The 22166-nt window shown below is 34.6% G+C and overlaps 1 protein-coding gene across 1 annotated transcript; it reads left to right on the top strand.

The window, feature by feature from the left end:
• Positions 1-5983: 5983 nt before the first annotated feature.
• LOC110785341 (protein RRP6-like 2) lies at positions 5984-19466 on the top strand. Its single transcript, XM_021989779.2, has 14 exons — positions 5984-6855; positions 8744-8899; positions 10691-10849; positions 10987-11070; positions 11913-11992; positions 12088-12138; positions 14190-14298; positions 15712-15794; positions 15922-15967; positions 16563-16650; positions 16761-16930; positions 17563-17856; positions 17963-18061; positions 18400-19466. Exons 1-14 carry the CDS (start codon positions 6163-6165, stop codon positions 19195-19197), a joined length of 2910 nt encoding a protein of 969 aa, XP_021845471.1. The 5' UTR covers positions 5984-6162; the 3' UTR covers positions 19198-19466.
• The last annotated feature ends 2700 nt before the right edge of the window (positions 19467-22166 follow it).

Here is a 22166-nt window from a genome sequence, read left to right as displayed (position 1 = left end):
TTTTTTATAAAATATTTGAGTAACAAATAATTGTTCGAAATAAAGTAGTATGGAGCACAAAATATTTTGGCAGATTTTCAAAAGTATAATAAAGTTTTTAGTCAAATATACTGAATCTTTTCCAAAAAAATTTATTGAAACAAATAAATGAAAAAAATAGAAAAAAAATTAGCGGAAAAATTATCCACTAGAAAATGTCACGTGTCATTCCTGGTGTCTGTTTTAGTATAATGTAATAGATGACTATCTGAAAATGTGTGAGAATGAGCTGGATGAGAAATGGGTCGCGCATTTTTTAATTTCACATGATATATATGACAGTACGTAGTTAGTTATATTTATTTTTGGTGAACCTGGTCCATTCAAGTTGTTTTGATGAAATAGTACAATTGTTTTTTAAAAAACACAGGAAGTAAGTGAATTTGGCTCATATGAGATTTTGCAATATACTCCGTAGATGGTCCATAAAAATTTCCATCTTTAGAAAACTTCTCTTATTCATACCCATAATTTAGGGTTAATCAATCCAAGAATTCAAATCAACATGTGGATCTAATTTCATGTGGAGGGCACATTAATGCACAAAATCCTCCTAAAACTACAATATTAAATCATCAAAGAAGACTAGGCTTTCCCCTCTTGATTTAGTAGCATGTCATGGTCCTTTCCGGCACCAATATATAATTATTCATTTTTATTTATTTACTAGTAGTAATTTTGTGGTCATTTGGTGAATACTCTAAAAACTTTGGGTAGTTTGGGTTGCTCATGATGATCAACAAAAATTATGTGAGAATCATGATTAACGAACATAGATAAGCCAAAGATAAAACCTTATAAATAAAAGGACTGTAGGCGAGTAAAATGGGGAAAGTACTTTGACTCTATTAAGGCTTGGTCTTGTTAGATTTTTCTATTTTCTAGTCTAGTATTCTATGATTGTTGTTGTTATTAAAATAATAATAATTTATTTTATTAATATTAATATTATATTATTAATATTATTATTTATTATTGTCATTATTAAGAATATGGTAAAAAGAAGTAAAAGTAATAAGAGTAAGGTTAATAAAAAAAAATTACGGTTTTTTCATGAAATGCCCCTGAGGTTTGCAATAATGCACCAAATACCCCTGCGCGTTTCAAAATTCATAGAATACACCTATTTTTTCCAAACTGTTAACCAAATACCCCTATTATGACTTTCCGTTAGTACTCCGTTAAGTCATGTTTATAATTCATAAAATACACCTACATATAAAGTTATTGCATAATATACACCTATTTATAAAGTTCTTTGCATCATATACCCAAAATTCCTTTAAAACTGCAGAATTTGAATCCAACGGCTAGTTTGAATTTCTAATTTTCCTAGCAATGAAGTAGAGCAGTTTGTAACAAATTTCCAGCAATAAATATGAATTATATTCCATAAAAAGCCGATTAATTTGCAGAGTAGCTTTACAAAAACTCTGATTATATTGCCATTGCCATATACATTTGAAAGTCTATAAAAGCTCTTGAAAATTCAAAGTAAGCCGGTAATAATACCCTTGCAATGAACATTTACAATCACTCTTGTACTACAATGCATCACATTCTTGGTTACCTTGCTTGAGCCATTTCCACCCTTAAGAAAGAACTACACCAATAGAACGCAAATTAGTTTTGCAGTCCCAATTCCAACAGCAAACCAAAGTAATAACTTTAAATATTCCGCCTTTAACCTTCATTTGATAATCTCTTTGCAGCTGAATCGTGTTTATGTCACCAGCTTTACAATAGAGCTTTAACTGATGACTGATCTTCAGAGTGTTGTTCAGAGACATGATATAATGATGTTCAGGAATTTGAGATGCAATGTGCCATAAAAGTAAGGTTCTTGGTAGCATAATTGGGTTAGAAACAAAGTCAACAATGCCTGCCCTGTATTGTTGTTTTCACACTTTCCCAGTCCATTTGTGGAACCCCCGCTAATTCTGACTATTCACCTAAACCCTTGCCTTCAGATCTCGTACTTCACAGTCTTAGATCTCTAATGTTCAAAACTTGATAGTTCCATACTTGATACTTAATTTGTTGTTTTAGAATTTAGATAACTATCAACTCTTCCCATTATTCAATACCTTTCAACCCAAATGTAGTTACTCCATCATCACACAATACCTCACAAAAATTGAGCGGCTTTCAAGCATATTTCTCTCTTCTCCCACCTCCCATGGCTTCCGATTCTCTCCCCTCCCCTGAAAATGGCGCCCATACCCCCAAGAAACCCAAGCTCAATCTGTCAATCACCTCCCCCTCCACCAACAACAACCACAAGAAGATCGAACAAGATCAAACCGCTCTCAAAACCCTAATTTCTCCCACCGAAATCGCCGCCGAATTCACCCACCATGACCACGCCAACAACAGACGTTTCTGGTGTTGTCCCTCCTCCGTCATCTCCGCCCAACGATGGTGGCAGCTCCTCTTCCTCCGCCAACCCGATTTTTTGTAATTCTCTCTCCTCCGCTCTGGGATCAACTCCTCCCGCCGTCTTCTCCTCCCGTTAATCAATGCCTCTCACCTTGATGAAATCTCACTCGTCGACAACGCCAATGGAGGAGATAGAGAGTTGACCGGGTCACCGATGCCATCGACGGTGCAACAGAGAAAGTCAAACCCTGGCCGAGGTTGGCGACGGTAGCGGGGGCGAAGATGGTGACGGGGTGAGGAGTGGTGTTGGTTCAGTGGGAGGAGAGAGAAAGTTTGGGTGGGTTGAGTGGGAGAGAGAAAGTATGCAGATGAATGGGATTTAAGTCACATAAGGGTAAAAACGTAAATTCCTACTAACGGAGGACTAACGGACGTTAAGTCCAAGTGTATTTTATGAACAGTTGGAAAAAATAGGGGTATTTTATGAATTTTGAAACGCGCAGGGGTATTTGGTGCATTATTGCAAACCTCAGGGGCATTTCATGAAAAAACCGAAAAAATTAATGTCCTATTGTGGTCTGTTTTTTTCTAGCCTTGTCTTATTTTTTTATGGTCTATAAGTAATAAGAATAAGGTGAAGAGAATATAGCTTAAGTTCTAAAATGACCTTGTGACAAGCAGATTCCCTACTACTTTTACTTACAAAATTTATGAAAATTAACTCCTAATTTTATTGACTTTTACTCTTCCTCAAGATGGTTATGCTCATATACTTCTTGATTCTCCCACATAAACCATCTATGAAGTCGCACTTGACATGTTCCAGTTTTGGTTCTTCAGCTTTGTGTTCCCACTAAGATACTACATTCTTTGTGATGCTTGATTTGTTGTAATTTGAACGTCTAATATCTTTATCATTCATATCTATGTATTTCATCTAAGACTTGCACATGAACTTAAAATAGAGAATAGAGTCCTGTGTTTATACATCATCAAAGAATAAGAGAATAATTATCTCCCCTTTTCTAATTATGAAAACAAGACAAACAAAAAGAAAGATTGAGCACACAAAAACTAAATGAAAAACTATATACAAAAGTAATATTTACTTTTGAATTTACGTGTTACGCTGCAATTTAGCCTCGTTTGTGTAGCAAAACGTCAAACAAAGAAAGGTGACATGGCAAGTCAACCAAAAAATATACAAGGAAAAAGAATACAATCATCATAAAATAAGCAAAACTAATAATAATCACATGAATTCAATAAAATGAAACTATGAGAAAAATATATCAACAAAGAACATAATATTAATAGATCTGCCTCAATTAAGGTTCGAACCCCTCCGCCATCATTTGTAATTTATTGCCCTTGTGGCTCATTTGTAAAAAAAAAGGAAGACTTCTATAGTCATGCAATGACAGAATGTTAGACAACCTAAGCGACATACATAAAACCTAGAGTTGTGATATAAATAAGAAATTTTTGTAGAATTGCTAAAAATTTATTAAGCACTTTTGAGATTCAATATTATAATTTAACTTAAGCTTTATTCACTTTTGACAATTTTGACCAACAGTTATAGACAATTTAATTGCTAGATCAAAGTTCTTATTGCGTTTCTTATCTTTATTGTTGATTTATATTAATTGTCATTATACTCATTTCGCAATACAGTACATACTTTATCTATTGTCGTTGTTTTTACTTTTTGATCTAGTTGTTGTGTTATTTTTGTTTTTGTGCTTTGATCATCACACCTTGCAAACATAGTAAATTGCATAGAATCATTATGAGATTTTCCCCCAAACACTACCTTGATCTAAGCCTAGCTCGCCTTATCTTACCCCTTTTTGGCACCAGATCATAAAAGGAATTAAGTTACAGAGAAAAACTTAATGCATCACGACAACATAAAACACTGCTAAAGTTTTAAACATAAATGAAGCTAAACAAAGCAAATTTGCTGAATTGACAATCTGGAAATATTAGCCAAAATGCACATGCAAGCATGATCAAGCTGTTAAATATATCAAAGATTAATATTTAAATTATTCATTGACAAAAGAAAACCTATCCAGATTTAAAATTACTTAGACCAAAAACAAAATAAAATGATTTAATTCGTATATATACCAAATTCAACTAGGCCAAAGGGGAGGAGAGATGAAGTGATTTAAGCTAGGTTTGCCTTAGAAAGTGGGCTATTATTTGAAAGTAACTTGGTGTTTTTCTCGGTAAATATATAATAAGATTTCCGATCAATTAAGATTGTTAACAATACACATACTCCATGAGTTAAAGATGAGATTAATTACCACCCTTACCAATTAGTAATAAATTAGATTATTAATTTTTTTTGAAGGTAAATTAGATTACTAATAAACATAGATATTTGCAATGAATAGATGAGATTATTAATAAATTTTAGAAGGATTATCAATAACGATTACTCGTTATACGTCGCACCATCTAAACGTCTAGGGATGTCAACGAGCCGAGCCGAGCCGAGTATTTGGCTGTTCGAACTAGGCTTGATAAGAAATTTCCGAGTTCAAGCTCGAGCCGAGCTTAACCGAGCTTTCATTTTCCCTGTTCGAGCTTGGCTCATTTAAGTTTTTCGTTGTTCGAGCTTGGCTCATTTAAGTTTTTCGTTGTTCGAGCTTAGCTCACGAGTAGCTTGTTTAAGTTCAAGCTCGAGCCGAGCCGAGCTATTAACAAATGAGCCTTAACAAACGAGCTTTTAACAAACAAGCCTTAATAAACAAGCAAGATCGAATTTAAATGATCATATTAATAAATGAAATATTATTTAAAAAAATTATAAAAACATAACCATACCCAAATAAAAAGTTAGCACGGTATACTAACTAATACTAGTTTATAAATTATAATCTCCTAAAAATCAAAATCTAACAAAATAAATGCAACTTATATTTACTTATAAAGAAAAATTTGTCATATTTTTTTTTTTTGAAATTTAATATAAACGAGCTTGAACAAGCTTTTAAACGAGCTTATAAACGAACACGAACGAGCTTGGAAACGAACATGAACGAATTGTTCGCGAGCCTAAACGAGCCGAACACTAGGCTGTTCGAGCTAGTATCATTTATTAAACGAGCTTAAATTTTTTGTTCAAGCTTATTTATTTATTTATTGAACGAGCTTTGACCGAGCTTTGACCGGGCTTGTTCTCGAACGGTTCACCAACGTATCGGCTCATTGACATCCATATAAACGTCCCACGTGAAATCAATTGTTGCACTTATTGGTCTGTAAAAGTGTACAAACATAACCTTTATCCTTTTAAACATATAAACGTACGTGAAATCAATTGTTGCATTTATTGGTCTGTAAAAGTGTACAAACATAACCTTTATCCTTTTAAACTTATAATTCACTTGCCAAGCCAAACTACATTATAGATTTTCATTTCCAAGAATTTCAACTTCTTATACAATAAACACATGTCACCCAAATCAACCACTTAACAAAATAAAAAACCGAAAAATTTAGTGTGAAAAATAGTGCGGTTATATTTTTCCTCCCATTTTAAGCTTTGTCGGAGAGTAACGACCACATTCGCGCGCACTTTTCACTCAGCTCCACCTTTCTTGAGTTTCACACCCTCCTCGGCGACTCTAAAACCCTAACCCTAAACCCTAATCTATCTTTCATGGGGATTCAAACTCTTTGAATCATCTGAAATCGCTCCCAAATTTAACCTAATTAACAAATTCGATGAACATGGACATTGATCCTTTGCAGTCGGAGACCACTGACGCAGTGAAGCAGAAATCGGAGTCTTTAATAGCCCTGTCGAACGGTACAATTTCTTCGTCGATTTCGAAAATTTCAGGCTCGTCTAGGGTTTTTCCGTCGGAGAAGGACTTCCACTTCTACTACAATTTCGACGAGTTTAAAGGTCCAATTGATGAAATTGGTGCGAAGTCTCAGTCGATGCTTCAGCAAATTAATTCGGCGAAGCAGTTGTGGGGTGGGAAAGAGATGGAGTTTCCCCAAGATGTTGATGATGAAGCTTATGATTGGCTTGTGAATGTTAATGATGAAGTAATTGAGAAGTTTGATGTGTCTGTGGACGAATTTTCGAGGTTGCGAAAAGCTGAAGAAGAAGGGGCTAGGGCTAAACCTATGATTGATGAGAATGGGTTTCAGTTGGTTTGTGGGAAGAAGAAAAAGGGTCTTGGTATTGGTGGAACGAGGGAGAAAGAAGAAACTGTGCTATCCCCGACGGTGCGAGTAGTGGAGAGAGATAAGAAGACGGAAGGACCGAAGCAGAAGATCCCATTTCATATATCGACGATCAGGAGGCCACAGGAGGAGTACAACATATTGGTTAATAACTCGAATACGCCATTCCAGCACGTCTGGCTTGAGAAGAGTGAGGACGACTCAAAGTTCATTCACCCACTGGTGAGTTTCAAGCCTTTAGTGTTTCTGCTTTATTTTCCGTTTTGGTGTACTTTCCTTTGTTTATCCATGATGCTCACTGTTGGCTTAGTTCAACTTGGGCGGTGTTTTCTTGTACGACAATGGAAATGAACTTAGACAGAGGAAGAAAGGAAGCAAAAGAAGAAGGCAGGGCATTATGCCAAATTCACCTATCTCAAAAAGTGTAGTTGTGAAGTATTTTGAATAAGGTGCTATGTAGATATTTGATGTTCCTTTTTTATTGGGTGAAGTTGTGAATAGTTGCGCGCTTTTTCATACAATCTTAGCTACTGAATCTTTCCAAGAAATTGGTCTCTCTATCAGTAGATTGATTGGTATGATGAAATTCCTTATTTTTAATCTTAAATTGCATATTTTTTCCGAGGTCTCTTAGCTACTGAATGATCTTGCTTAAAAGGGGTAGGGAAAATAATTATAGTTTGAAAAGGAGTGAAATAAACTGAGATCTGGGGTTGGTTTTCATCAATGACATGGAAAGTCTGAAGAATAAATGTGTAGAGGATAGGAAAACAGGTAGAAACTACACTAGAAATATAAAATGTAGGATGGAAAAATCAATTGCTAATAAGAAGGCATGTGTTACTCTGATTATTACTATGCCAAAAAAGCTTAGTGCATCTCATGTTATTAGGTTTGTATATTGTCAAAGAATTGAGTGTAAACTTCTCAAGTTACAAGGCTTTTTATGAAATGAGAAGGGGAAAATGACAATGCGTTAACCTGTTGAATCAATTTGAAAAGATAGTGTTGATTTTAGTGGGTGAAGCCGGTGATTTTGAGTGTGTGGTTGGCTCTCTCCTTACAGTGTACTCTGGCTCTCCTCTTTTTTATCTCCTTAAAAGCAAAGCTCTGGGTTTCTAAAATTAAGTAGCTTTACAAAGGCTTGTGGGATAGAGCAAAAGGTGCGGGATTGTGTTTTACACATTCTCTTATTATATAATCTTGTTTGTATCAACAACAATTGTTTAATTATATCTCTCGTACCAAGACCACTTGGAGGATACGCATGCTCTTCAAGGCGCATGTTTCTTTGTTTTTCGTTGGTGTGACGGGATGATCCCATTCAATGAAGTAATTAGACCTTGCATAGCATAATGTAGTCCTTGGTGCAGTAACTGCTGTTTTTTTCGAACTAGTTTATGTATTTGGAATTAGTTGGATTCAATCTTGCAAAGTGAAAGAAGTATTAGGAAGAAGAGGAGGCTAAAAGACAAGTGGACTGTAGAAATGTGGAAGCTAATTCTTTCCCCTGTTAAGGGTAGGTTTGAAGTTCTATTTCTTGAGGATCTTGTACACCGAGTCAAGCACTTCATCATGTTTTCAGTTATAAGTTTCAAAGATAATCTTGCTTGACTCTTTTGTTTGAGGGCCTGAATTTTGTCTATAGTGTGTGTTTGTGTGGAGGGGGGGGGGGTGGGTGAGGGGGCTGAAAGTGTATTTGGGAATTTTCTTTTCACCCTAGTTGCTCTTTGTTTTAGGTGTTCTTGGGTTGGTGGAAGTTATAGAAAAAGGTATCTTGATCTAATGTGCATATTTTGTTTGTGAAATTGATAAGTGTAGATTTGTTGTTTTTAGTAATTAGGTAGTAGGTGCTAAAGATGTGAAGCTTGATGATTGTGATCTGCATGAGTCTGTGGATTGAGAAATTGGTGTATTTTATTTATAGATATCTTTCTAATAGTGGGATACTTGTGAATGCCCTAGGGACATGGTATATTTCAGTTCTAGCCATCATTTTTGTATTGATGTGACAGCGCCTTGGTCTCCCTTTACATAGAACTCTTTCTTATCTATGAAAAACTGATTGATAAATGTTAAGCAATCTTTATTTGTTTTCCTGGATTTGTAGGAAAAGCTATCAGTTCAGGACTTCGTGGATTGTGATGTTGAGAGTGTTGAGCCAATGAAGCCGCCACCACTGGAATCTACTCCATTTAAAATGGTAGAAGAAGTTAAGGATTTAAAGGAGTTAGCTGCTAAACTACGGAGTGCAAATGAAATTGCTGTAAGTATATGTTTCTGCACAGTACCTGTGGTTGCTCTAGTATTTGTTTTCTTCTTAGCAGACTCCCCTGGTTTTTCTAAGATGTTTTTCTGTTTAAAGTTGATTGTTTTTACAAATGTCACTACTGCAAGAAGTGGCAAGCCTCTTTAGACGGTTCAGCAAAATCTATTTTGCTCTAATGACTAAATCAGTGTTACCTGATTTGCTCTAATGCCTTTAATATTTAGAACGGGTACGTGGAATGCGTTTCGCTACCTAATTATGTTAATTTAGTCCAGAAGTGTTCCACCTTACCAATATTATACACTTATCAATATGCAATAAAGTAATAAAATTCCCCTTACCCAGGAAAGAAAATGAGAAGTAGTGTGCTGCTCAGAAATGTTCTCTTTTGTTTTCTTTGCTTGACCAAAGAGAACATGATAAGCTGAATCAGCATCTTTTGCCTCTCAAAGATTTTTTTTGCCCTTAACCGTTTTCTTTGGTTGACAAAACACTGTTCGTATTGCTTACTATTTTGCAGCCTAAAATTGGCTTATGTCAAAACCGCTATCTTAGGCGACACAAAGGAAACTGGTTCAAACTGTCATTTTCCTGACAGAGAATTTAAAAATGTTTTAAACCTGTTTGTTGACGCATAATTAGCTGTTCTCGCAGTGCACTTAGAGCCGTAGTGTGCTTAGTGAGTTAGCGTAAAACAACTGGCTGCATGCGTATTTGTTCATTACTTTGAGCTCTCCCGATAGTAAAAAAAGGGAAGAATCCTGATTGAAATATTATTCAAAGTACCTTGTGAATATTTGAAACACTGAGATTCTGGGAGTACTTTGTGAATTAATTTAAAGCACCTCTCTATTTGTTTGAGTTATGTCGTGTTACTGTAGCAACATAACCCTGGGAAATTAGAGAGTGAGTGAAAGTGGTTCCCAGTTTTTGCTTTTTGGATAGGAAAGAGAAAGTTGATTAGAGACCGAGTATTATTATATAGATTAAGTGGACCCATGTTGTTTGGTACATAGGGTGAACGAGAAAATTTTCATTGGAATAAAAGAATGAAAGCAAATGGGAAAAACTCAAAAGGAGGTAGTATAAGGTTAACCATTGAAAATTTCCTTAAGAGTCTAAATTGTGATACCTTGATTGAGGACCTTCTCTGTGAGATGGCATGTATTATTGTCAAGCTTGTTCACTCCTTGATGTCTATGAATGCTTTCATTTCAAGCTTGCTATTCTTTTGAGGACAGTCACGTGATGATTTCTTTGCTGATCTGTAGCACTAATCTTCCTAAAACTACGCACAAACACAAGTGTTGCGAGTATTGTGGAACGTAGGGATTACATCGTGGCATTAGACAAGTTCATCTGGTCATCAACTCTCTTAAGGGCCTAAATTAAATGACTAACTAAAATCATTAGAAAATAGTAAAATTATTCCATTCATCAAACATCCTTTACTTCCTGATCTTTGCGTTAATCACTATCTTTTTTCCTCTCTCCCTCTCTGTTTTCCTCCTTGCCCCTCTGTTCATATTTTCACCTGAACGCATAGTGAGAAGACTTAGCTAGGTAAAAACAATAAGGATGGACGGTTATAGGAGTATTTAAGGTGCTCTCTTGCTAATTGAAATGTGTGCTTCTTTTATCTGTGTTTTTGCATTGGTTTCCTGGCTTCAAAATTTTTAATTTTAGAAAAATTGTGTCGTTGGTTTATGACTTTACGCTCTCGTGTTATTGTACATAACTTACTTGTCAAATGCCATGCTCGGTTTATTTAACATATTTGTACTTTAGGTTGATTTGGAGCACAATCAGTACCGGTCTTTTCAAGGGCTAACTTGCTTAATGCAAATATCTACCAGAACTGAAGATTTTGTTGTTGACACTTTGAAATTGAGAATTCATATTGGTCCATATCTGAGGGAAATCTTCAAGGATCCTTCAAAGAAAAAGGTATGTTTTCACATTCATCTCTACCTTCAACGATCTCCTATGTTGTTTTCCTGAATTTTAGTGATCCGGCATTTCATGATGGATGACTGTTCTATTATATGTAAGCCTAATCAGTGGTGGATCAATGGAATTGGTAGGTTATGCATGGAGCAGACAGGGATATTGCATGGCTTCAGAGAGACTTTGGCATTTACGTATGCAATTTATTTGACACAGGACAGGTATGCTGCAGATATTAGTATTTTTGTGGTTCAGCCCATCATTCAAGAATCACCCTGAGCAAAATTAGGGCTGAATATCATGCCCTCTAAATATAAATTGACAGCTTCTGAAAGTACTTCATCAATTTCTGACGAGAGTAGGAAACCTCTGAGCTGCTATAGTTTGCTTCCTGTTTGCTAATGTTCTAGGAACAATTTAATCACCCCTTGTACTTCTATCTTGGCATCAGTAATTATGTGAACTACTTTAATAATTGTTTTGGTTGTAGTCGGACTTGTGCCCTCTTTAATGCTTCTTGCTTTTTGAGTGACAGTATTAGTGTCGAATTTAATACCCCTTTGAATTTGCGTGGATGAAGGGCTTATGTTTATAGATACAAGTGTTGATATTGATTTTTAAGTGAAAACGTAAAACAGTTCCTTTATCTTTTTTTGAGAAACATAAACAATTCTTTGATATGAAATTTTTTGTCGGTTCGTGTTGTGTAATCACTGAAAAAGATAACCGGAGAGATAATGTGTGGGTTTTATGTCTTAATCTTTTTTTGATTGAATAAAAAAATTAAGATTCTCCTGTTATCTGTTAGGGGGGGAGGGGGAATTGGTTTCTGGATGACGTGCTGTGAACAAAAGAGAAATGTTCTGGGAAAATGTGCAATATCCAACATATTACGTCTCCGCCACAAAATTGATATGCTGTTTTCATTTTTTTCCTGCAATCAGCTTCTTCCTGTTTCAAATGCATTTCTGTAGTGTAAAATGCATGTGAGACATCAATTACCTTCACACTTTTTTGGTTTCTTGTATTGTTTAATGCCCACATGGTTTTGACTTAATTTTAGGCTTCAAGAGTGTTGCAAATGGAGAGATTTAGTCTGGAACATCTTCTTCAGCATTTTTGCGGAGTTACTGCAAATAAACAGTAATTTACTTCAAACCTTGTTGACCTTAGTTACATAAAAACAAATTTCCATTTGAAGGTTAACATGAGCTGGATGATTTCTTAACCTCATGCAGATACCAGAATGCTGATTGGAGGTTGCGTCCACTTCCTCGTGAGATGGTTAGGTACATGCTGAATATTGTGCAATTTGTCCTTTAAAATTCTGAGAAAATGCAGTTTATACTTCAATCTGAGCAATACATATAGCTTGGTATTAGTTATTTGTTTAAGTATTATCCCCTCAGTTTCTTTATCCGAGTTGTGAAATACACTTGTTTCTTATATAGTTACAGGCACCAAAATATTAACCAATAACAATATGTGATCCGATGATAACTACTGTCTTATCTTGGGATTATGTGAGTTTCAAGTGCAATATACTTCCTTCCTCCTTTTATTTTTAGTTGCAACGTTTCAATTGTCATGTTTGCAAATGCATAATTTCTACCATTTAACATCCTTCATTATTAAAATGCAAAAATTATAAAAGTTGATATTTTGAAAGTATACATTTGAGATGACCTAACAAGATCTCACATGATTCTGTTTTTTCTGAAGTATAGAGTATGTGTCTATGTGAATAGGTAAATGTCGAAATGGCAACTAAAAGTAAACGGAAGAAGTAGGTCCTTACTTTTGTTGTTAAAAAGCACCAGAAATGTAACCAATCACTATAATATGATCTGATGATAAGTACTAAATACTATTTAATCTAGGAATTATGTGATTTCAAGTGCAATATTAGGCACCAAAAATCAAACAATCACACCGTGTGCCTTTATTTTTTGCGATGGAGGTTATTGTTTCTTTTTTCTAACTCAAATTGTAGCAGAAGCTTTTAGTTCAAATGAATGGCATATAATTTTAGGGAAAACTCTTAATGGAATAGATTGACTTATTGATTTAGTTGGTGGGAATTTCCCAGGATTAGTCCCATTGTTAACATATCATTTAGGATTAGACAATCGTCATAAGATATGTTCGTGAGTTTGTTAAAAGACTATTTTGCAGATCCAGTGGGGGGTTAGTGTAATTAACTATTTGCTTTCTCTGTCAATTAACAGCTAAAAGGTTTCAATTTAAATAATTGCCTAAATCGAAGATGGAAAACCTAAATTGTATAGGTTTTGTCTTTTTTCTTCTCTTTTCATGTAATATTTGTATTTATTAACAGCTGAAAAAATTTAAAAGCAAGGACAATCCCCAAGAAGGAAGCAAAGTTACGAGGAAAAATTTGATTTAGAATAACACCGAACTATGGGTTTACAGAACTATACCTTAGTATGGTTGGTCTAAACAAAATATACCCAACTAAGAAAGTATACACATTATACCCAAGTATGTATAATGTGAACAAAAGTTGTAGGAGTATGTTCAAAGTTTCATACTGATCGTTTTTGCAAAAAAATACACAGGCTACAGTGATGTTGTGATTTTGTTGACTATGATCTTTCTTTTACCTCTTTTGGTTAATAAAATCAATTTATTTGCCAAAAAAACAATGATTTCTTTTGATTCCCTGATTTCATTCTTCCTTCAAAGATTTGGACTAAAAGTTATGTGGAAGTATCAACTTTGCACACTTTTGTTAATGGAGTTGTCTTTATCAATTAGTTTATACTAATAAGAGATTGCCATAGCAAGCCCACAACCGTATTAGAACTATTCTTGTATTTTTTTAACTTTAATTTTTATTTGTTCGGTTTATTTAGAGGACACCAACATGTTTCAGTTACTAGAATAGTAGAATGTCTAAAAGACTCAGAGACTTGTTGTTCGTGGAACTTCCTTGAGGTGCCAGACTCCTAGCAATTTTCAGACACATAGATGCTAGCACCTTAAAATTATTTCATTTAGCAATGATTTTAGTCTTTGTTAGTTTGTTATTCCTATCATGGATGGAGAACTTATCAAACCAAAAAAAACTTTCCTGGGTGCAGAGAGGCAACCTTTTCTTCTCAAAATTTCAGGTAGCATTATGTAGATCCCAAATAGGTAGCAAAATTTATATTTCTCCTAACGTTTTGGGTGCATATTTCTTATTGTGTAAATGAAAATTGGTGCGTCAGCTGATTTGCTTATATTATATTGCTTTTCTCTTTTATCTTGATTCTTTAGCTTTCTTGTACTCAAACTGATTCTTTATACATCTTTCTTCTTTCATTATTTGTCACAGGTATGCCAGAGAAGACACCCACTACTTATTATATATATATGATCTAATGAGAATCAGGCTGCTTTCAGAAAGTCCTGATCCTGAAAACTCTAAAGCGCTTATTTCAGAGGTACGTCGTGTTGTAGAGGTATTAGCCAGGACATATGTAGTTCATTAACTTTTGGGGTTGTATAAAGTTAGTGGTATACTCCACAGTCTTAGTTCTTAACCATGGAATTAAAACTCCGCCGTTCAGTTACTAACGGCCGTTCTGTAACCTGTTTTGGATTTTCTGTTACGCGAAACCCCGTTACATAATGGTGCGACAAAAATCACGTCTTTCTCCCCGCGTCGTCCGTTATGTAATGCTGACTCGCCGCGTTAGACGTCTTTTTTTCCCGTGACACCGTTCTTTTACACAAATTGACCAATTTTTTTTTTTTTTGTAATTAGTTATGTGGTTTATGAAACATGATATTTCGAGTGCTTGTTTGTTAACAAAATATAATACTTTTTGGACATAAAATGTAATAATTAGGCTTAGACATGCTAATGTAAATTTTTTCAAAAAAATCACACCGCGTCAGCCGCTATCCGTTCTATTCACCCGTTACAAGCGGTTTCCGCGACAACGTGACCGTTACCTCGAAGGCGGACCGCATCCGCGTTTTTTTTCTATGGTGTTAACCATATGTTTGTTGGCGGTGTTTAGAATGATCTGCATTTCCCAACCTGCATTGACTTCTGGTCTACAGCTGCTGTATTTTAAATCGGGAAGTTGTTCTTTGATATAGTTAAAACATGCAATCTTACATAGTCAACTTAATCTGATGGAGGTTACTCTGTAATGGTCTTCCAATTAGTTAAAACATGCTTTCTTACATAGAATTTGTAGTTGTGGATCTTCAGTTGTATTAGTCAGCACTCTCTGTGATGGATTTCAAGTTGGAACAAGAGCTTCACGTCATTTTTTAGTCTCTTTTAGTGGGTATTTGGTTAAGAGTAGATTGAGCGCCAGAGATAACACTTGATTATTCAACCTACTTTTGTGGTGTACGGGTAAATGTAGATTATGGTGCGTATACTTTATGATAATATGCTAATAAGAGGAGCATGTCCAACTAATCTTCATAATATTAACTATCCTATCTTGTGCTACTGTATACATCAGAAAGTACACGCCCCTATGTGTCATTTTATACAAAGAAAAGTAAACCGCAAATTGAGAACTCCTACTTTACCGAATACTTCTACCTGTACATAATGTGCTATTTATCTTGCTATTTACCAATTATGGCCTGTCCAATTTCTAACTTTCTTTGTTTTCTAATGTCTATATGATTTTTTATTAATTTTCTAGAATAGTTAAATCAGGGTGTGTGGATTCTGTTAGTTGGAAGGTCGGTCTCAGGGATTCTTAATTATTATGCAATTTGTTTCTCGATACAAACTTGTCCCTCTTTTGGGTCTGCTGTCATATAGTTAAATCTTGTGTAAAAATATTTTCTCGTGCTTTTGTGGTCTTCATGCTATAATTTTGCAGGTTTACACGCGCAGTTACGACCTATGCATGCAACTTTATGAGAAGGAGCTGTTAACAGAAACTTCATATCTTTACATATACGGGTCAGTCTCTTGTAGTTTTGAAGTTTGAACTTAAGAACATGCATATTGTCAGATCTTACTGGTCCAGCTATAAATTTTGCACAATTTGATTTTTGGTGGCTTAATTATTGTATATGTTGATGAACAGTGTGCAGGCAGCTAATCTAAATGCTCAGCAGCTCTCCATTGCCGCCGTAAGTATGAGTAGCATAGTAATTTGATGTCATTTCTAGGACAATCTAATCCTAATTTGATGTCATTTCTAGGACAATCTAATCCTAAATAAGTGCATTTAAGAAAAATTCTTAGGAGTTTGATCTGTACGGTTTTCTAGGTGTGAAATATAATTTCTGAAGGGCTTTCACCATGCACTAAAATGAATTACCCATCAAAACGATAAGCTTAGTGAATCAGTCGAGATATGTTTCGCTGAAGGCACCAATCTGAAAGATCTAGGCCATGTAATCATTCCTCCTTTTGGTGTCCTGTGAAAAGATACGCTGTACCATCTTACCAATCAATATCTTGCTCTTTAACCTGTATCTGAAATTATAAAAAAAGAATCCCAGAGGCAAATTATGTTCCCTGTTGCTGCACTTCCCTGCATGAACCAATGTGAATTTTTATTTTTTTATTTTTATACCCATGCATTTAGGCACCTTTTCATCCAGAAAGCACCTTTTTTAGTTGTAATGAATGTTATCTCTTTCCTAGTTAAGAGCTGCTAATATACCAAAAGCATTTCAACCTCTTGTAATGTATTAATTCAAATTGGATATCTATTTGCAGGGTCTTTGTGAGTGGAGGGATGCCATTGCCCGGGCAGAGGATGAAAGCACTGGTTATATATTGCCTAATAAAGTACTCTTGGAAATAGGTATTTGAAAGCACACTTTGATATTTACCAATCTGCTCAATTTGTGTATGGGTAACTATTATGCTTGAAATATTTGTGACTTGGTCTTCTTAAATTTTTTCATGGAAAAGCCAAGCAGATGCCTTTGACTACTAGCAAATTACGACATTTGGTTAAATCTAAGCACCCTTATGTGGAGCGCAATCTTGGTTCTGTGGTCAACATCATCAGGCATTCAGTTCAGAATTCTTCTTCTTTTGAAGCAGTAGTTCAACAATTGAAAGAGGCTCGAATTCAGATGGTGAGGTCTTATTAGTGGAAGATTAGATGGGAATGTACATCTTTGGCAAATTATTAATGAGTGTCTGTTTGTGTGTTTGTGATTGTCTTTTAAAGCTTAGAACTAAATGTTCTACTGACTTGCAACTTTCTGCAACTAATTTAGCTATTTTTTTGTTCTTAACTTCATGAAAATGTTTCACTGAATTTGCATAGTGCTTGAAGCATTGAACTATTGTGGGTTTACTCTCTGAAGTTCGTGAGTGACAGTTTTGTGTTTAATTTAGCCAAGCATGTACAATAATTTACTAAACGTGTGGGCCTTAGCTTTCAAAATGGTTAGCCTGAATTTTGGTATTCTTCATGTAATTAGGAAACTCTGCTCTATTATGCAGATGGGCGTGATATTTTCCTTTGTACATTAGTGGGAAGCAGTTTTTTTTTTTATTATTTTGGGGTGGTGGAGGTGCTTTGTGACTGGTATCCCGGTCTGACAATAGCTATCGCTTTGTTGAACATGGTAGCTATGATTAATTTTGAATGAGGTTGCTGTTTCTGAGGAGCTTTAGATGAAACTGGTCCTGTTTAAAATTCAGTGTACCTGAACTCTGAAGTTTTTCTTGTCATATTTTGTGACATCATGTTTCATTTCAGGCACCTGAATTGAATAATGCAGGAACTGACATCTCTGAGCCCTCTGAGGCTCAGACTGCAAGTGACAATAACATTGAAGGTTCTGATGGTAGCCATTATAAACATGCACCAGTTCATGTGCAGTTGAAAGATGAAGGTTTGAAGCTCACTGGCCATGATCCAAACCTAAGCAAGGATAGATGTGGGGTGTTGGTAAAAGATATTCGCCAGAACGGGATTATGACAAAGGACACTAATGGTAGTGTTACTCTCGAGTCTCAGAGAGAACAGCTGGCTTTTTCTAGTCAGAAAAATGTAAGTGTCATGCCCTTTGGGAAGATTGTATATGAAGTTGCATAATCAATTTCTTCTCCCTTGTGTGCTTGTTGTGAAGAATTTACTTTTTCTTTCTTTCTTTCAGGTCGCTGAAACTACTGTCCAGCTGTTAAAGAAGCCGGGTCGTGCTTTCGGGGCACTTCTTGGAAATTCTGCCTCCAAAAAGAAAATTGATCTTAAAAAGGTATGTTGTGTAGATGATATTGTGAACTAAAATCATCAGATGGTTGCAGTATAATGATGTGCATGTTTGTTTTTTATGTGCTCCATTTGTCTTGTAGACTTGTACCCTTCTGTAATCTTTTTCCTTTGGAAAAGGTATCCTTTTTTGTTGGTATCCTTACGGATGTGGGTGTACAATCCCATGGCTATCTATACTCTACCTTCTTGTACTCCCTTGCGATTGGTAAATTTTTTGCGTTTGTATAGTTGGATTGCTTAAGTCACACAATAAGTTTTACCACTTGTTCACTTGGGCCATTGCCGCTTGTTTCCATCTTCAGAATACTTATTTGATTGCAGGATGAGGACAAATTGGAGCAGATTAAGTCGTCTGTCAATCTTCCGTTCTACTCATTTTCTTCTAGCGAACAAGAGTTGAAACAAGCCAGTAACCAATCTTCAGAGGCAAACAGAATATCTAATGCTCAGATTATTGGGGACCCCTCATATGAACCAGATTTGGGCAGCATATCAGAAGATGTAATATTGTTGGATGGTGATCAACAGTCGATCCAGGCATCTGAAGAATCAAATAGAACTACCGAAGTTACACCCTCTGACGAGCACCCTGTTGCATCAGGGTCAAACACCAAGTTAAATGATATTATATTGCTGGATAGTGATTCCAGTGATGATGAAGAACCAGCTGATAGTTTAGGTCAAGATCAAAATCATGATGGCAGAAATGATGATCAAGTAGCTTATCAACCAGAGGTGGTGGTTCTGGATGAGGATGAGGACGAGGATGAAGATGAGGATAATGAGCCAATTTCTCTTTCAGATTTATCCTCCAGTTTTCAGAAATGTTTGCAACCCGTAAATGAGAACCAAGGTAGCAGCAAACAAGAACACATGTCTGAAGAAACAGGTAGCTTGCAGTTTAAGCCATTTGATTATGAAGCTGCTAGGAAAGAGGTGAAGTTTGGGGAAGCTGCAAAGAAAGAAGCGAAAACTGGTGATAATAATAATCGCTTTGGGAAGAAAAAAAGCGCTGCTAGTGGTAGAAGCAGTAACGATGAAGACTTGCTTCCCCAAGGTAAAAGACGTCAAGCTTTCCCGGCTAGTGGGAATCGCAGTTCAACATTTAAGGCTCCTTAATTCTACTCCTTATCTAAAACGGCCTGTGATTGGAGAATGTGGTAAATATAGTTGGATTTGTAAAATCTAGACCAAATGTTGGATACTCGAAGATATGCAAGAGTAAAATTTCAGTTGAGAATGTGTTGTACCTTTATATAATTTTATTTTTTAAAGGGAATAAGAATCAATTCAAATTCCCAACATTTCAGCTATTGGACTACACTTTATCACAGCTGATTACTGACAGTCCCAATTGATTCAAGGAAGGATTGAAGTTTTACGTTTTAGGGTAAGAGAACTGCTGAAAGTTGATATGTGTACAAAACTGTGACTAGTATAGTAGTATTTCACAGTTTCACTTGCAAGTTTACATGCTCTTTTAAGGTCAAGCTGTCCGTAAAGCTGTGTCCAGATTTTATACAGGAGTCATGAGGTTCAAACTAGTGTGTGGCATGAACGATGTGTCGATGTTCCAAGTTTAGCATACGAGTTTTTGTTTTTATTTTTGGATTATTATTGCAAAAGTCATGATCTACCTTATGTTATATTGTGTGTTGTTTCCTTTTCGAGTAAAATTGTTCATCTTCCGTATGTTTTTCTTGTATAAAGAGAACTACAAGCAACGTCTTACATTGTTGTGATCTAAAGATGTTCAGGAAATACTATCAATGGAATGGAAAATATACTTCTTCTCCATTTCATAATATATGCATTGTTTTGATTTTCACGCTTGTCAACAACTATATTTTACTAATTACCAAAAAAATACCTACATTTTACCATTGTTTTTTTTAATTATCTATAATTAAGAATTTATATTTTGAATCTCTCAAAATAAAAAAGAAATTATATTTTGAAAATATTCATTAAAAATTATGTTAATAACATTTCACATATTAATATTTTATTTATAATATATTAGTAAAAAAAGTAAAGTTTAGAGTAAAATTTACTTATGCCGTATTACTACTAAGTAGTTGTTTGGCGTTCGGATCTCAAGTACAATAATACAATTTCAATGTCGCACTTTCAATACGCAATTTCAATATCGCACTTTCAATATCGCACTGTCAATAACGCACTTTCAATATCGCACCTTTATTTTTGCAATTTCAATTTCGCATTCCTTACTCACCTTTTTAAGGTGATGTGGTTTTGTACGCATTTCAATAATTCCTCTATTTCTTGTGATGATGCTTTACATGTTTATTGCTTTCATCACCTCACATTCTAAATTCTACAACATACAAAAGGTTACATCACGCTTAACAAAGATAATTCTTGGACAAACCGGCCTTAGGTTCCTTTAATTAACTTTAAAGCAAAGTGACCACATAAAAGTAGCAATTTCTATGTTCTAATATGCATGCTCCAACCAACTTAGTGTCATCATTAGGATTTCTCGAAAACAATCCTTGTCTTGAATTCGAATGTACTTTTAAAGCTTGCCAAATAAGCGGTTCGTTCCCGTGCCCGAATCTCACCCATTCGGTTTCTGAGATTCAATGTCTTATCCACAGGAGCCAATTTTGATCTTTCCAAACCGGACCCTTAAATATTGTTTGGTAGCGACTCCTTCGAAATTCAAAATCTACAAAACACGTAGGGGAAAACAAAACCACGATGCGGGAAAAACAACCCCCTACAACAACTTTTACCATCAATATCTTTAATTACATATTACAAAAACTTATGAAATATTGATATTTTGAAAATATATATTAAGATGAAGCCAACAATATATTATATACTTATTTTTGTATTTATATACTAGAAATAAAATAGGGTTAAAGTGAATTATGTGAATAGTGCGAAAAGTCAAAACGGTGCGAGTATTCCGGGACGGAGGGAGTAATAGAACATATATGATGAAAAGTATTTTGATTCCACGTATTATGACGAGAATCTAAAATAATATACTAACACTGATTTGAAAATATATGATGAGAATAATTGTTGTGTTAATTTTGGTTTTCTAGAATTTATGTAATATGTTACTTAAAGCAAGATTAAATATTACGGAGTATGATTTTCACATTATTTAATTTTTTAAATTTTTTTATAACACAATTAACCTACTTAATAACTTTATAAAATGACTACAATAGTAAAAACAAATAAATTATGTGTTACTATACATCAATATATAAACAAGAATTTATTTATTTACTTTCATCTCTATTCTATAAAGGAACTCTTGAGGTCATTATAGTACATGATATTTTGATGTCCCCTATAGAATAATACTCCCTTCGTGAGTTAAACTAATGTTTGGGGACTCACTTTTTGAGTTTTTCAACCTTTAGGACCTGCATCTGTTTTTTTCCACCATTTGGTACCTCAACTTCACTTTCCGACAAGTTAACTCACCCTTAACCACATCATAAATAATATAAAAATAAAAATAAAATAAAAACAATTTAAAGCATTTAAATAAAATTTAAAAGTTTACATTGAATTAATACTTCCTACATTTGTAATTTGTATTTGTTTTGAAATTATTAGATTTTTAACATATACTCTACAATATTATTAGAAATAATAAAAAAGAAAGGAAATCTTTAATATCATACTTTGTAAATTACAATACTCCGTATGTAATTACTTATTTTTGAAAAATATATATATTTTCTATAAGATTTTTTTTAAAAGAAGTACATTCACTTAATTCTTATACTTCGTATGATTTTTTTTTTCTTTTCAAAAGAACGTACATATGTACTCTAATTTTCACTTTTCTGTCATATTTTTTCCATTTGTACACAAAAAATTTAGCCATAACTTTATTTTTCTAATTTTTAATTTTTTGGTGAATAAGAGAGGCAAAAACCTTTAAATAAAGTACAAGCAATAGCCAAAAATAAATGATAAGAAAAATATAAAGCAAAATAAAAACCATAAACAACAACCATTAACCAACAACAAGACAAATCCTCAATTTGATGATGATGATGATGAGTTAATATGAGTTACTTAGGTGATTTGAT

This window comes from Spinacia oleracea, chromosome 6 (assembly GCF_020520425.1).
Source record: "Spinacia oleracea cultivar Varoflay chromosome 6, BTI_SOV_V1, whole genome shotgun sequence".
NCBI classification, from domain to species: Eukaryota; Viridiplantae; Streptophyta; class Magnoliopsida; order Caryophyllales; family Amaranthaceae; genus Spinacia; species Spinacia oleracea.
Note: the sequence above shows the minus strand (reverse complement) of the source record. Positions and strands in the feature narration are given on the sequence as shown.